Source organism: Puntigrus tetrazona, chromosome 3 (genome assembly GCF_018831695.1).
Source record: "Puntigrus tetrazona isolate hp1 chromosome 3, ASM1883169v1, whole genome shotgun sequence".
Taxonomy (NCBI): domain Eukaryota; kingdom Metazoa; phylum Chordata; class Actinopteri; order Cypriniformes; family Cyprinidae; genus Puntigrus; species Puntigrus tetrazona.
Genome location: NC_056701.1, coordinates 70,001 through 82,500, shown reverse-complemented (window position 1 = coordinate 82,500; position 12,500 = coordinate 70,001). Strand labels below are relative to the sequence as shown.

Sequence of the window (12,500 nt, the reverse complement as noted above, 5' to 3'; positions counted from 1 at the left end):
TAACAGGATCGGCTGACACATTGGGGATCAGAAGACTACGGGAGTGCTGCTCCGCGGGTGCCAGCCCTGCAGACCTCATTCCCTCCACCAGGTGGCTTAACTTCCGTCCGGCTGCGAGTGATGCAGGAGGAGGAGGAGGGATTTGTCTAAGCAATGAGTCCCTTCCATATGGGTTGGTGCTTGCAGGAGGAGGACTTCAGATGTCAACCTCTGCATGGGGACAGGCTGCTGGGTGCGGCGAGGGGAGGATGATGAGGAGGGCGCAGCCTTGAGTCAGATCCGGGTGCAAGCCATGCTTGGCCGGAGCCGCCAGTGTCCCGGGCTGGAGCTATCGTCGCTCCAGCCCTGAGCCCTGAGATTGGATAGTTGGTTTCTGGGGCATACCTCATGGTAGTAAATGTGGCCCGCTCCAGTGCCTTGCTTCCTGGGGTAGATAAGAGTTGAAAAATTTGTAGATGACTCCTTTTTGGCCAAAACCCTTCAAATCTTCCCTCCTCCATCTTCACCATTTGGCACAGCAAAGCGCCGCCACATAATGAAATAGTCCAGACTCCCATCCCTAAAGCGTTGCAGGACCACAGGCGTTGCTCCTAAAGCCTACAGTGCCTGCAGGCAGCTACCTCTGCCCACTGCATGTCATGGCAATCCCTGCAGTTCACCCAGGCAAAATTGAAAGGAAGCTGCTGCGAGGTAAAAGCGCCAGCTCTGATGCGATGCGCGGGTACTGTACACAGCGGCCGACTTTTATCTGGCGAAGTCACAGCGCGGCCTCTGACGATGTCCCGCTTTGTCCAGTCAGAGCTGGCTAACAGCTCAAAATCTGGCCAAGATACACATTGCAACCAAGATTCTCTTCTTTGGATGCTCTCATCTCTCAGGCTGACTATTGACACTGAGGACTGCAGTTTTTGGCGGTGGCAGACGGGCGATTCGGCGCCGTACCCGGTGTTGATCCTCCAGCTGCCACACGCTCTGCTGCGATTTCATCTAAATCCTGCTTGCATGAGGGGCACCCTTTTCCCAGCCTCAGGTAGTCTGCAAGTCCTCAGAGAAGATGACAAAGAGACCCTAGGATGGATGGCCCGGAGAAGGTGAGCTTGGTGCTCTTTAGAAATGGTAGACATGGCTGCTTCTTTCCCCCGGAGGATGGCGGGTAGAGAAAGCCTTTGTTTCATTTTCCTGTATTTCCACCAAGGTCTGGTATCTGACACTCTCTCCAGAAAAGAGAGCAATTTCCTCATCCCCCTCCAGGCGTCCCGGGTCCATGGTGCCAGCAGAGTGCAGAGATCTGAGCTTTCTGCCCCCAGCACCCCCTTTGCCAGTGGCAGAGGCAACAGTTAAGGGGTGCCTCAGCTGTGTATCTCCAGTTAGACAGTGGGCGGTGAGTCTACTTGAAGTTTCCAGCCCCGAGCAGACTGCTCCAATCAACTATTCCCGCTGCACCTTAAACCAGCTGATAGATCCAGATAATTGCCACTCGCGAAGAGTTAGGATGTATTAGTCAGCTTTGCTGATCCTCTCAAGCATATCTGGACCAATTGGCTCAGCTGTAATCCAGTCACAGCATCCTCAGGATTCAGTGTTTAAAGAAACGTCTGTGGCAGCCCGACGCTCCTGTCTTTTGAGAGATTGCTGCTCCTCCTGTAAAGAGATGCAATCAGTGATCCTCAGCGGGAATGAAGGCAGGAGTTTACAGCCCTACTTCATTGCCACCTAAGAAAGACTGTGGCCTTTGACCAATCCTAGATCCTGCTAGTTCTAGATCAGGCCCTGCACAGCTTCCATTCAGAAATACTTACACAGAGACGCATATTTTCATATCTCCATCACTTCCTCACACAGACGTTTCTTTGGTTGTTAGGGAAGGTCAGGCATGGCATTACAAAGTCCTCCTTCAGACTCCCTGTATCAAAGTGGAGTCTTTTGTCAAGATTTGCAGAGCACTCTTGCACCTCCTTTGGGAAGTAGGCATCAGACTCCTCAATTATCTCAACGGCTGAGCCAATCTGACTCCAGTCATGTGGGAGATTATGGAAGCACAGGGACCTGGTGCTCATGAGCACCTCAATTGATTGGGGCTTTTGGAATTCAGAAGGATCTTTTCTCTGTCTGGAGATTAGACTCGGCTCATATTGGCTAGCCGGACCTGATTTTCCCCATGTTGGCTCCTGGGCCAGGGCCGGCTGCAGGCTTGCGTTGATTCTACAGGCTGCCAGTGAACCCTGTATTCAGGCTAGAAGCTCCTCTCTGGACAGGCTATGCAGCCAGAGTTGAGTCTGTTCACCGAACTGGTATTCTTTAACGCAGGAGGGCCCGGGTACATGATTGGAGTAGTGCTTTCAGCCTGCAGAAGTGTTGGGCGCAAGCAGTTAAACTCCCGCCCTAAGAGAGGTGTGTGGCTGCGGCAGTCCCAGTACGGGCTCAGTGTCTGCGTCGCACTGGATCAGTTATCCTGTACTGGGCTGGGTGCTCCATATGGCCTGATTCTCCACTGGGATCCTATGCAACCTTATTCTCCATGACAAGGTTCCCTCTTGAGACCATGTCTTTCCCTTGACAAAGGTGGTCAGTGCTTACTAGATTTCCACATGTCATTAAATTTCCACAGTAATACATTTACTGAGCCATTTGAGTAACATACTGTCCTGCTCAGCCCTCCACCTGGCAGTCCTCCACACTGGTTCCGCTCGCAATCACCAGGTATAATCCTAGAGCCACTGCAGCCGCCCGTCACCCCATAGCATATCGGCCCTTGAATTTGCTGATCCTCAGGGTTGCCTTTTCCTCCTGGTCACCTCTGTCACTGCCTGCCTGCCTACTGCTTAAGAAATCTCCTATCATAAATTCTCCCCAAAGAAGGAACTCTTGCTTTTGGTGAACTCTTGGTGTACCAGTTCTGAAATTCATGTATTGATACGTTTGGCGGCAGTGACGGAACTCCTATCCTTCTGTTAATGAACTTCAGTTTTGCTTGAGCCTGAGTCATCTGTGTGGCTTGAAGAGTGTGACACATAATATGCTTCTTGACACAGACACTCTTGCTGACCAGAAACAAATCTTGAGACCACGATGGTACTGACGGTAAAGGTGGCTGTGCTGATTGTGGCCTTTTTGGGGGGGCTTGTAATCATCACCTCCCCTAAGGGTGAGATACAATACACACATTTTACACACATACACCAAGAGTGAGGAACACTAATACAATGATTGTGTGTGCTCTGAACTAAAGTTACTACTTCCCAATTCTCATATTCCACAATCTATGAATACAATTGTTTTATTCATCTATGAAACACTATATGCAGATTTCTTCCATCCACGCATTAATACAGAATCAGTATTTAATAAACGGTTGTGTAAATGTGTGCACGTCACTTCTGTGTTCTCACAGGACAGAATAGAAGTATTCAGACTTGTTCTGTGAACGATTCAGAGGAGCGTCTCAGAGAAAAGGCCCAGAATGCGTTAGCTGACATTGGTTCTAAACGTGTACTGCATCCTTCTAAAAAGAGCGCCCGAGGCCAGCATGTCTTTTAACAACGGCTCCTGGGTTCCACTGCGCAGCGTTTGCAGGAGCTGCTGAGAGATGTGGGGGGCTATGATGAACAGCTGGACAACCTGATGCAGGACCTTGTGATCCCTCTCAGAAATACTCAACAAACTGCAATTGAAACAATGGTGGCCCACTTCAGGTCAGTGTGTGTGTGTGTGTGTACATAGGAGTTGTACTCATTGTGATTGTCATTGTGAATGCTTGTCTGTAATATAATGAAAAAGCTTCTTTGTGTCTTTTTTCATCCTCGAAAGGAGGGGAAACCAGTATTCAGGATCCATCAATAGCTTAACCCCATCTCTCCTTAAACATATCAACAATAGCCTGGAGCTTCTCTTTTTAGTATAGATTCTCTTTTCAATATAGATAAACTAAACTTCCGCATGTGGAAAAAAGCTCTATAGGAACAGTCTGACATGAATAACTTGTTGAAGGTTTAGTAATGGCCACAGTTTATTGCACAACATTTTACAGTCCTGACTTCTAGCATGAACCCAAAATGTTTAGCAGGCCTTGATTTTATATTTGCTAATCTGACATAATATGCGGGTGCATCAAGTCCATCTCATCTTTTTATGAAAGAAAATGGAACCACCCACAGACCCCCCTTTAAAGAGAACAAGACACAGATTAAAACTACATGTCTTAATGAGAATGTGTCTCTAATCTACTTGAGATCCAATCAACCAAAGGACATCCTAGTATCAGGGACTTTTTATAGGTTTGAGAACTGAGATGTTTTGTCCATTCTTTAGCTATATAAAAGTTCAAAAGATGCAAGTTATAAAAGACCTAAATATTATTATTATGTCTGACTCATTGTATTAGTGCATTTTCTGTTAATTTTGAACATAAACAGCCGGAGTTCCCCTTTTCTTTAAAAATGATTTGACATTAGTTACAGCTGTACAATACAGTTCCTTATTATATCTCATTTTTTGGTGTTTTTGTTTCTGTAGCTCAAATGAGGTACTCACGTGGATTACAATGCTGATTTATATGGAGAGTTTGTGAAGGAGCTTCTGAGATGCACTTGTGAGATACCTCAAGGCTGAGACATCTGAGAGCCAAAATGAGAGATATGAAATCTGGAAAAAGCGCCAGCGGGTGCACTTCATTGCCACTCAAATGGTGAACCACGAGGTTTATGTGGACCCAATGGCCCGTGATCGCTGGCTGCAGGAACACCCAAGACCACAAGATGAGCAACTGTACAATCAGGTCAGAGATGCACTAAAGATTAGGGTTCCAGGACATCCTGCAGGACTTTCAAGAGTGTCCGACAAGATCCGTGTCTTCGCAAGAGAAAGAACTGGAGCTGGGACAAAGAGGTTAGACAGATGCAAATATTAACTGTTAATGCACAAAAAAGATCTTCATTGACAGAATCAAAAGCCAGGTCCTGTTCAAACCTGGTCCTGAAGGGCCACTGTCCTGGAAGAGTTTAGCTCCAACTTGCCTGTAGAGATGACCGTACACTGAAGTATTTCATAGCAGGTTTTGAAGCTGCAGTCTTTTGGTTAAATATGATCCAAAAATCGCTTTTAGCTCGATTCACAGCGGATTGCTTAGGAAGCTTTTTTATTTGAGTGGTAATGGTAGGTCACTATATCATTATGTCACATCTGTAAATGTAAAGATTGAGTTCTGGCTGTTATTCACCCAAGGATCTCTGCAGGAGACACATCGCTTAATTTTAGCTATCCTCAGCAGCTGGAATAAGAAACTAATATAAAACACATGTGAATTAAATTGAATTATATTCCATTTATATTTGTATACAAAAAAAAAAAAAGTTTGAATGGAGCATTGTTGCTTTTTGTGGTCAAATAATTTCTTAATATGAAATTAATGATGTGACATTTAGAGATTAGACTCTAACAAAATGTGCAGAATGCATGGAAAACATCCAGAAACATGGAAGCTAAACACAAAATTCACAGCGTTTTATTATAATACTGTTATTATAATCATAGTCATTATAATATGTATATGACAGTCCCAGTCATTTTTGGTATTCTGTATGTAGTTTGTCCTGCTCACTGAAGAGATGATAAACGTGAGTACTACAGTGAAGCCTATATGAGAGAAATATTATACATTTAAGATGAAATGTTTTGAAATAACTTGTAATCCGCCTAAAATCCAGTCTTTCACTTGACCTGTGTCAATGTGAGACTTTAAAGATTTCCAAATCCTTGCCGCCAAGATGCATTTCTGTGGGTCACGATTATGGAAAATTAAACGTTAAAATTTATTTCAGGCATCAAATCATATTTGGGGTCACCAGTGACCTGGATGGATGTTTCTAGTTTGCCTAGTAAGAACTTGATTAGTTGATTCAGGTGTGTTTAATTAGGGTTGGAGCTGAACTTGAACGAAAGTAGTCCTCTACACCAAGTTTGTAGACACCTTGTAGTCCATAAAATCACTTCATAGTGGAGGACATTCAAAGTAAAGGACTATTCTCATGTAGCTCTTGTTCTCTTTTCCACAGGGACTTTACGTGAGTCTGCAGCAAAAACCTGTTCCAGGACCAGTCTTCCTTAAAGTACTTGAGTGCATCTTTACACTTGTTTCATACTTTGAGTATAATTAAATCATGGTACTTTATATGAGTAAAATAAAATTAAAGAATTCAACTTCGCTGCATTTGCTTTTCAACAAAAGTCTGAACTTGACAGGCATTTTTACAACTGTAGGTCTGACTTGGGTAAAAAAAAAAACAAAAAAATAAAAAAATCAAATACCCGCCTGTTATCACGCCTTTCTCGTACAAGTTCAACTTGAGTGGGAAACTCGCAAGCCAATCAGTGAAGAGCTTATTGACACGTCCGTTGAACTGCTCAAAAGCATTACCATCTCGTGCATAGAAAAACAATTAAAAACCATTGTAGAGATGGCGGCATTTTATTAATGCAGCTACAAAGATGGTAATAATGACAGTGTATATAGAGTAGGGTTTAGTGAAATGTAAATAACACATTACTACAGGATTATCTTCTGAACCCAAAGACGCTCATCGTAGGTATTTCATCATATTTTTGTACTTTGTACAACAGGTACAAAATAGCTCCTTGTAGTTATATCCTCCATGATTGATCGTGATATGTTTTTATTCGCTTTTTGAAGAGTGAGTTATCAGATGAACCTTCCGCGCGCTTCTGTGTAAAAGTCTTTCCAAACTGAGAGCGAGTGAAAGTCTTTCACCCAGCATGAATTAACATGTGGTCTTTAAGGCCTGCTTTCTCTCTAAAGCTCTTTCCCACACTGAGAGCAGCTAAAAGGCTTTATTACAGTATGAATCAACGCAGCCTCTGAAGGTTTGATTTATATTTAAAGCTCTTCCCGCACTGAGAGCAGCTGAAAGACTTTTCCGAGGAGTGAGTTACAAGATGAATCTTAAGTTGTCCTTTCTGAGTGAAAGTCTTTCCGCACTCAGAGCAGCTGAAAGGTTTTATCCCAGAATGAATGAACATGTGGTCCTTAAGGTTTGCTTTATCTCTGAAACCCTTTCCGCACTGAGAGCAGGAGAAAGGCCTTTTCCCAGTATGAATGAACATGTGATTCTTAAGGCTTGATTTGTGTGTAAAACTCTTTCCACATTCGGAGCAGCTGAAGGGTTTTATCCCAGTATGAATTAACACGTGATCCCTCAGGATTCCTTTCGATATGAAACCCTTCCCGCACTGAGAGCAAATAAAAGGCTTTATTCCGCCTATGAATGGACATGTGAGTCTTAAGGTATCTTTACTTGTGAAACCCTTCCCACACTCCGAGCAGCTGAAAGGCTTTATCCCGGCGTGAATTAACATGTGCTTCTCAAGGTTTGCTTTACACGTGAAGGTGTTTCCACACTGAGAGCAGCTGAAAGGTTTTATTCCGGCGTGAATTAACATGTGATTCTTAACGCTTGCTCTCTGTCTAAAACTCTTTCCGCACTGAGAGCAGCTGAAAGGCCTTTTGACGTCTGCTTTCTGAATGCTGCAGCTCTCTGATGTTTCTCCAGTGTCTTCAGGTTTCTCCTGCACTTCATTCAGATCTGGTCTCTCCTCTTTCACTTTCATCAAAAGTGTTCCTATTTTAACAAAGATTCATTAAAAAAAGTAATAGCGTGTCTTTGGGCTGCAAAAGAGGCATAATCACACAGAAACACGCAAGATGTCAAAATGAGATATTGTTAGCAAGATGGCCACCTGTACAGATACAACGGTGAGAATATTTAATTCTCCTAAAATAACAGGTTACATTGAAGTGTGTAAGTGATTTTCATACAGTGGTATTCTTTATGGAGCTCAAATTAAGTGCTTCGAGACAATGTGATTTCGGACAGCATCTCGTTTTGAGTTTCATCAGGGTTTGTTCTACGATTGCTTTCGGTAATTTAAATAACGTGTTATTTATAAAGAGATTAAGGTATATGACACCCTGGAGCACAAAAGCAGTCATAAAGGTCATTGTAAATTATGATCTGAAAGCTGAATAAATAAGCTTTCCACTGATGTGTGGTTTATTAGGAGGACTGAGAAAATAATCTTTAAAGTTGGTCAGATGAAGTTCTTGACACTGAGCACTACTAAGAAATAAGCTTGGTGTATTTACAACAGGACATGTACAAAATATATTTTTGCAACATAACATTTACTACAATATCCTAATGATTTTTGACATAAAAGATACATTTATTATTTTGGCCCATATAGTGTATTTTTGGCTACTGCTACAAATATATTTGTATTTCCAGAGTCACACATTTCTTACAGCTGCTGCAGAAAACACAGTAAAATGTACTTGTAAAAAAATGTAAAATGTAAAATGAGACTTTCTACATGACTTAAGATAACTACAGTCCTATAGCGACTTAAAATGTGGCTTCTACAACCATAAAACTCACTTTAAGTTCATCAGTTTTATGATTCCAAAAAGCAAAAATAAAGTCTACTTACTCACATTTCCTAGAAGCTACTGGATTGAAATAAGGATTTTGATGATAGTTAAAAGTCTTATTTTTGCATAAAGGATCTGTGGATGTCATTAAAGATAAGTGAAGAATAAACACCAACCTCCTTGTTCCTCCTGTTTTGTTCTCCAGGTTTCTGCTTCCTCGTGTTTTATCTTCAGTGTTTCTGGTTCTTCTTGTTTTATTCTCCATGTTTCTGGTTCAATCATGTTCTCTCACTCTCCTCTTTAACAAACATCATCTTCAAAGCAGAAGATCTCAGTTCAGATGATACTCCAGATATTCCTGCTTGCTTCAAAACGTAGTGAATGAGAATATTATTACAGGCATTTATACACCTGATGCAGAAACCATTTCTCCGTTTACAGAAACGGCTTTTCTACTCGTTTGTACTAAACCAGAACCACGACGAAACACCAGAGAGCGCGGTGAAACTAATCTTCTTCTTCTGAGGTTGAAAGCTGAGAACAAACATGTGAGTTTAGCGCCACCCGCTGGACTGGATGCAGACGAGAATTTTACTTATACGTTCTCACAGTAATATGTCTCTGCGGGCAAAATAACGGGCAAAACTTTTGGCCTGCGTCTTGTGATCAGTCTAGCAGGCTTTGGATCAAATGTGCATTGGCTAAATCACAGACACGCTTATAACTTTTCTTAAATGAAAGAAAAAAAAGAGTCCCAGTTATGATTTATGTGCGATTGTACAGAAATAGTGATCAAGACAGTTGCACAGTTACGATGTGGTGGTTATGGATAGATAAAAAAAAAAAAAAATTAATAAGGCATATTTCCACACATCGAAAAGGTACAAATTAACAAAGGTCTGACTGCTTCATTTGGCCGTGAGACCTATATTTCAATACTTTACTGATTTAATAAACTATATAAAACTTAATAAAAATGTCTTCACAAAATAAAAACCAAACAAAAAATATGAATGAAATTAATAAAACTATACTGAATTTATAGAAAATTGTAAAAACTATATTAAAATAAAATTAACTCACCATGCATTTTATGTACCAAATATTAAAACTTAGACTATTTAATTTAGTGTCATATATAGTAATTTCCGAATAGGTCATGATCACAAATCATGTTCAGATTCTCATCTTCTGTATGTTTAAAGATTAGTCATGAAGTCATATTGCAAGAACAGGAAAGCCATGGCCTTAGAGTGAGAAGTGAAACACATAGAGTGAGAAAAACCACACTGAACAGTTCAAACATCAAGAATAACAGACACGGTGAGTTACCGCATTGCCTCAGATTGATCACATATTATTAATAGTTTATCTCTCTTGCAATGGAGTATTTTGCTGTTACTACACACGAGGCGTTTTATGTTCAAGCTTATGTAAATAGTAATGCATTTGATTTACAAATTAAACGCATGTCAATGAAAACGGTTTTCTAATAGCGTTAAAAAACAGTACGACAGAATTCCAGATGTTAAAGCAATTACTTTCATACATGACTGCGTTATACAAGAGCCCAAGAAAAAGCAATTTTTACTGCATGAAATATTGAGTAGATGCTGTTTGCACAGTAAACAATGAACTTCGTTTAATAACGTCTACTTATCTTCTGCAAATATACTTCAGCTGTATGTATTTCATAGAGCACATAACACTTATTTAATACCAGTTAGATCTGAGTATTGTAAATGAAAGTACATATTATTAAATCTTTCTGTTGGCACATTCATATAGAAAGCGTTCAGAGGATGACACTAGCTGTGGTTTCACAAAACCTCAGAGACAGCAGATATGACACACCGCTGCAAGTGGCCTGCAAAGAACACCACTTTTCTTCTGCTTTTCAGGGAAACTTGAATGTGTAGTTGATATGACTGCCTTCCCAAGACCCCTGATTTCAGCGGCACTGACAGAGGCATCGAGATCAGCATATCATGACACTCTGAACAAACATCTTTCCACAAACTCCTGATGGATATAGAGGCAGATGTTTAAGACACAGAGAGACCAGCTGCTCTTTATTCAGAGCTGGATCCCAGACGATCGATCACAGAAACCCGTGATACTGCCTCAAACTTCAGATTCGTGCTTCTTTATCTCCCCGGAAGTGTTTCTGCCCATCAGACGAATCCAGAGACTGGAAACCGATCTCGGATTTCTCTGAAAGAGACAGAAAAATAGGAAACGGCAAAAGTCGACTGCGTTGTAATCCTTAGGTGAAGGAGAAAAGCCACAGCAGCAATAAACTTAAAAAGTCTTGCCAGTAAAAGCATCAGTAAAACCAAAATGTTCTGCATTTTATAACACCTAAAAACAACAAACACATCTAAAAACCACTTAACGTGTCTAGCTTTGTAAGAGAAGACCAAACAACATGTCTAAAGGCGCTTACGTGAGGACATGGCAACCCTGCAAGCTCCTGAGCCTAAAACAAACACAGACGCTCTATGAGATGTAGTTCAGTTTAAAACCGAGAAACGATCCTCTCATTATAAGACACTGTCATCAGACGTGTGCACGATGTTAATAAGAGATTGATCAACACACGCCGTGAGATCGCGATGAACTGAAGTGCTGACAGACAGCAGTCCTCGCGCACACTTTCTAGGCGACAGAACTCTGTCTCAGGACGGAAATGCCACCTCAGTGAAGGACGATTACGTTTTCTTGATATTTCAAAATGACTGTGTGCAACAGTGGCGTGAATTTGCCACGCCTTATGTATGAAATGGTCGCGAGACTGAGTAAGCGAGCAGCTGCAGACTTCAAATAAAAACAAAAGAACGTGTGCTTCACAACTCTCTTAAAGGCATTCTGAAAATGTTCAATATCCAGCCTATAGGAGCGATGTTTTTCGTCCCCCGAAGAGTCTGAGATAAAACCAAACCAAGCCACCTGTTAAAAGTGGTTCTATGAAGGTTAAACAGATTAAAAATTAAATTGTGAAGCTTCTCCCCAACATTAATGTTGCAACAAAAACAGGAGAGAATGGATGTCTTGGCGGTTTTAAACGAGGATGAGGAGACTTTGACTGAAAAAGGTGAACGAAGGCTGTGTCTGTGCTGAATGACTCTGAATGGTGTTTATGTGAGATAGACGGGATAGACCACCGGATTCTTTACATGGACATGAAAGGTTGTGGGCCTCAAATAAACAATCGAAGTGCATGAAGTTGGTCAAAACAAGTAACGTGTTTATTTATTAAAATGAAACACCCTGCAGGGTGGTATAGTAATAACATGTACATGTGAGTCAGCCTACAGCATAGAAATGAGTTTAGAGAATTAATGTTGTAATATGAGAGCACTGCAAGAGCAAAAAATAATAAAAACAGTGATAAATGATAACTAAATAACTAAGGATAACTAAATGATAAAGAATGAATAAATGTGTACATGATGAACAAAGGAAAGGTGTTTGTTCACTGGTCAGTCTGGTTGAATTGATCTTTGTGTGTTTGCCATCTCATGATGCTCATGACTGAGAATAAATGTGTCGAGAAGCTCAATGAACAAACAACTCCATTCATCATCATCATCATCGTGTCAAAGATTACAGTAACGTTAAGCCCTGAGTTTGAGTCGATTAACACCAATCATCCTCATCATCCTCTGGACAAGGAGTCGTTTAACTGTTCAGATTCAGTGAATCAGGAGCATCAGATCTGAGCTTCACTTTGACAGCAGCTTCAGGATCCCTGAGAGAAACAGATTCAGTTTCAGCAGGAGAAGATTCCTTCTCATCAGATGTGTGTGAAGGCTAAAACACCATCCACCTGATTCACCTCTTCAGTGTTCAAGTGAATCACTCTATTTTTATTCTTTTATCAGAACGATTCCCAATGCATTCAAAGAATTGATTTGATTCATTCTATCATTCTGTGGGAATCAAAGCCATCTTTTGTTGTTCATCCACAAGAATCACTCACCTGTTTCCCGAATCATGATCCTCACGCTGCCAGATGAACCTCTGAAAACATCTGACAACAGATTGAACCTGATTATTA

The 12,500-nt window shown here is 41.3% G+C and overlaps 1 protein-coding gene and 1 long non-coding RNA gene across 2 annotated transcripts in view; one reads left to right on the top strand and one right to left on the bottom strand.

Moving 5' to 3' along the window:
• The window catches only part of LOC122330677, a 19,053-nt gene extending 15,542 nt beyond the window's left edge, over positions 1–3,511 (top strand). Inside the window, exons 2-3 of the long non-coding RNA XR_006248051.1 lie at positions 3,033–3,145; positions 3,392–3,511. This is a non-coding gene — a long non-coding RNA (uncharacterized LOC122330677). The remainder of the gene's footprint in view (positions 1–3,032; positions 3,146–3,391) is intronic.
• A 3,347-nt stretch (positions 3,512–6,858) lies between these two features.
• On the bottom strand, positions 6,859–8,779 carry LOC122331567 (gastrula zinc finger protein XlCGF8.2DB-like). The gene is made up of 2 exons (XM_043229099.1): positions 8,617–8,779; positions 6,859–7,631 (listed from the first exon to the last, which is right to left on the bottom strand). The coding sequence occupies exons 1-2, from the start codon at positions 8,720–8,722 to the stop codon at positions 6,859–6,861; spliced, it is 879 nt and encodes a 292-aa protein (XP_043085034.1). The 5' UTR covers positions 8,723–8,779.
• Positions 8,780–12,500: the final 3,721 nt, after the last annotated feature.